We start from the raw sequence: 3,787 nt of genomic DNA on the forward strand, positions 1-3,787 counted from the left end.
ATAAAATTTTGAATGCGAGTCAACAAACGAGATGATGTGGCCTTTCACCTGTGACCTGTTTCAAAAGGGTTAAACTAATATATGATCCAAATTACTATTATTAGTCATTCGCCAACCATTTGTGTAACTCACCAATAAATCCAAATCATAGTTTTAATATCTCATCCAAAAATACCTATGATTTTAATGTAATCAGTAAATTATTTTACTAAATATGCCCCTATAAGTGTCATTAAATTAAAAAAACAAAAAGCAAAACTGATCCCCGAGGAACATCATTAGTAACAAACATCTAGTTTGAATAAACTTGTATTTTTTAGCTCTCTCTCAACCAGCCACATGATCTAGTATTTCCACAGCTGACACTTGTGATTTTCTTAGCTAAGTTTCTGTGACCTTGACATATATCAAGCTATCCCACAACTACAAAAAGAAAAAGATTTCCTTCACCAGTAGAGGAATGATGAAAACTTTGCAGTCATTAGCAAGCATAAGAAAGCTTGAAGAAAAATATTAACAAAACAACAGATTTGCTCACAGAAGAAGAAAAAAAAAGCCCAGTTTTGATAGGTAATTGTGATGAACATATCATTAATCCATATCAAAACTTCAAAATTAATTTATTTGACTGTAAACTGTAAACGTAGCTATTTTAATATGAAAAGAAACTTTCAGCAACTACAGAAACACAGCTCGTTGTTCAACATTCTGTATTAAACTGCTGACTTGCTGAAACATTGTATGGATTTCCAAACTCAAATTCATTAAAAACTACCTAACTGAATGGACTGGCAACAATATTGATCAAACATGAAATTCCATAAACATTGTGCAATTTTCCATTAATTAAATTTCTGTAACTAGAAAGTTTTATTAAGTTTTAACTGTAAAATATCCTCTAACTTTAACAAATAAATGTTTTGCAATACTAAAATTTTTTGTACAACAGAAAATAAAATTGGAGTGGGGGAGCAGCAAATTGAAAGCTTCTATGAGATTGCAAGTTAGCTAACAGCATGTCTGTAAGTACTAGTTTATCATCATTATAAATTATTGTGAGAAAAAAAAAAGAGCTGGAGAATAAAATTATGTAGTTATGTAAAAATAATAAAAACAGATTATCTCTTAGAAACAATGCTCAACAATACTGAAAAACATTATTTTTGAAATGCAACAGGGAGCATCCTATTTTTAAAATAAGTTGTGATGCAAGTTTTAATGAGCACATTTTTTGATGTGAAAGTCTACATACATATACAATTTATTGCATTTGAATTAAAAACAACATGCAAGCAAAATTGAAAATATTCTAAAGTTAGAAAACACAATCTCGATAAAGGTTTCTTTAATTGCATCCTTTATTCAATAACAAATTTGGATACAAAATTAGCTATAAACATGATAAAGTATAAAAGAAATTTTAATGATTATATATAAATCAAAATGGTTATGAAACTTGAAACACAAATAAACTGTTACTTTTACCTATTTAGCTACAACTTAAACAAAACTTGCCAAAGCCACAGTCATTACACCAAAAACCTAATAAAAAAACTCATCATTATTGAATATGTTTATTTTCTGTACATTATAGTATATTGATATTTTCACAATTAATTATAATTGCAAACTATAAAAAATAGAACAGACAGAAAAGTTGTTATATAAATCCAGGTTAAATCTTTAGAATTGTTTTTTCTTGAAAAAAAGAAAACTTAAAAGTGATCTACTTGAAGTGCTTAAGATTTTTATAGAAATTGATAATGTCAATTCATTATCTTTTTGCATACTTAATACTAATAGTGGGAATGGTAGAACACAAGTATGATAGTTTTTTTGTTTTTTTTGTTTGTTTTTTTTTGTTTGTTTGTTTTTAGTTTAGTGTGGATAGCCCCTTGTGGTCCTTACAAATAATAATAAAAAAAGTTTCAACTTACCTAATACATCGGATGCTTTGTATTTTGCAATAAAACAAGCATCATCTCCAAACTGTCCTTTTCGTAAAAGTGAGGCTGAAAACCCAGACCAATCTTTCGGAAATCCACACGAAGCAGTTAATAATCGTATATCTCGTTCTCTTTTCGTACTACAAGTACTATTGCGTACGACGCAGCCGACTTCTGAAGAAGTAGTGTAGTTATACACACCGTTCAATAAAGCTCTTGTTAAAAATCTTCCATAAGTTACCACCGATTGCATACTCCCAGTCCTGGCATACATTTGGTCTAACTATGCACATATATTACGAAAAATTACATTTCAGCATCCTCAAACAACTGCAGGAATATAAATATTCTGTCTCCCATACATGTGAATATTCTAATCTATGAGATACTTCCCCTCTCTCCATGACCAAGGGCATCTGATAAATATATAAATTATATAAAAACTTAAATAAAAAAGACAGCAAAGAAGACTAAATTACAAGAGGATTAGAAAAAATGTTCCAAAATTTTTGTTATAGCTTCTATTCAAACACTTAGTCAATCTTCAACTACCAAAACCCGAAAGAATCATTACGTCGCAAATTTTAGTATTGTTTTACTGGAAGTTATTGTGCTATTTCAGCATCTGGTAAATATAAAAATTATATAAAAAACTTAAATAATAAGACAGCGAGGAAGATTAAATTACAAGAGAATTAGAAAAACTGTTCCAAATTTTTTGTTATAGCTTCAATTCAAACACTTAGTCAATCTTCAACTACCAAAACCCGAAAGAATCATTACATCGCAAATTTTGGTATTGTTTTACTGGAAGTTATTGTGCTATTTCAGGATGCACCGTTCAGTTAAGGAATTACTAAAATTATTCTTCTCCAGTGTGTAACAGGCGTACACACCATGGCAATTGTTGTTGTATCAAATGGCTTACATAAATGGTGTTCCCACCACTACTGTATTTGTTGTATCCTAACCAGCCTGAAGAGCTCTGGATTGAGAGAAACGCGTCGCCGGTAATAGACATGACAAATATTGTATTGTTGGAATATGATTCTTCTAATTCTTAAAAATCTCTAAGGGATTAGATAAAGAATGTGGTGTTTCAAATAGGCCTAATATTAATGTATTATGACAAGTGTATTTCTAATCATTCTTCGCCAGCGAGTTGAAAGCGTACATACCATAAAAATTTTAAAGTTTAGAAAAAAAAACTTTAAAGAAAAATACACATTACCTATACATACCTTTCTTCTCTCCTTTGGTATTTGTACTTATGGGAAAACTATCGTGATACATCCTCATTAGTTAATATTTAAATTTTTCGAAATTTGTGTCTTTTTGTTCAGTTTGGATGTAGAGTCACTCAAGTTAAACAATTAAACTTTATATATATGTGTATTATATTATATATTCTTAGATACACACGAGATGCGAACTCACCAATTAGCCGTGTTTCCTTACAAGAAAGAGAGCTTTTGATGTTTTGAAATATACGGCCCCTGGCCCGCCCTCCCCTGTGGGATTACCAGATAATGGCCAGAAACTGCCATGTTCTTGCTTTGGGATTGCAATCGGCGAAAGTCAGGTGTGTAAGTTGCATTTGTTAGTAAACCTGGCTTCTGTAACATTATGGTGTTTAATTTAATGCCAGCTTACCACCTGTTACTGGTAGGCAGATGTTGCAGAGATTTTAGACACAATGCAGAGTTTACACTTCAGTGACACTTTACTCACAAGATTTAAACTTATAATTATTTTTCGTTATTGCATTTCAAAATTAGCATTATTTTTATTTTACATTTAACTTCTTTTATAATGTATTGTTACGTCTCCGTTTGTTAATT

At 30.4% G+C, this 3,787-nt stretch overlaps 1 protein-coding gene across 2 annotated transcripts in view; it reads right to left on the bottom strand.

Annotated features, from left to right (window-relative positions):
- LOC106461548 (protein phosphatase PTC7 homolog) overlaps positions 1 to 2,471 on the bottom strand; it is a 66,182-nt gene extending 63,711 nt beyond the window's left edge. The window contains exon 1 of one of the 2 annotated variants that reach the window (XM_022388539.1): positions 1,938 to 2,471. In XM_022388539.1, the coding sequence (XP_022244247.1) occupies positions 1,938 to 2,220 (283 nt within the window). In that variant the 5' untranslated portion in view covers positions 2,221 to 2,471. The remainder of the gene's footprint in view (positions 1 to 1,937) is intronic. The other variant, XM_013921383.2, reaches the window with a different exon arrangement.
- Positions 2,472 to 3,787: the final 1,316 nt, after the last annotated feature.

This window comes from Limulus polyphemus, unplaced genomic scaffold (genome assembly GCF_000517525.1).
Source record: "Limulus polyphemus unplaced genomic scaffold, Limulus_polyphemus-2.1.2 Scaffold983, whole genome shotgun sequence".
In the NCBI taxonomy this organism is placed as follows: domain Eukaryota; kingdom Metazoa; phylum Arthropoda; class Merostomata; order Xiphosura; family Limulidae; genus Limulus; species Limulus polyphemus.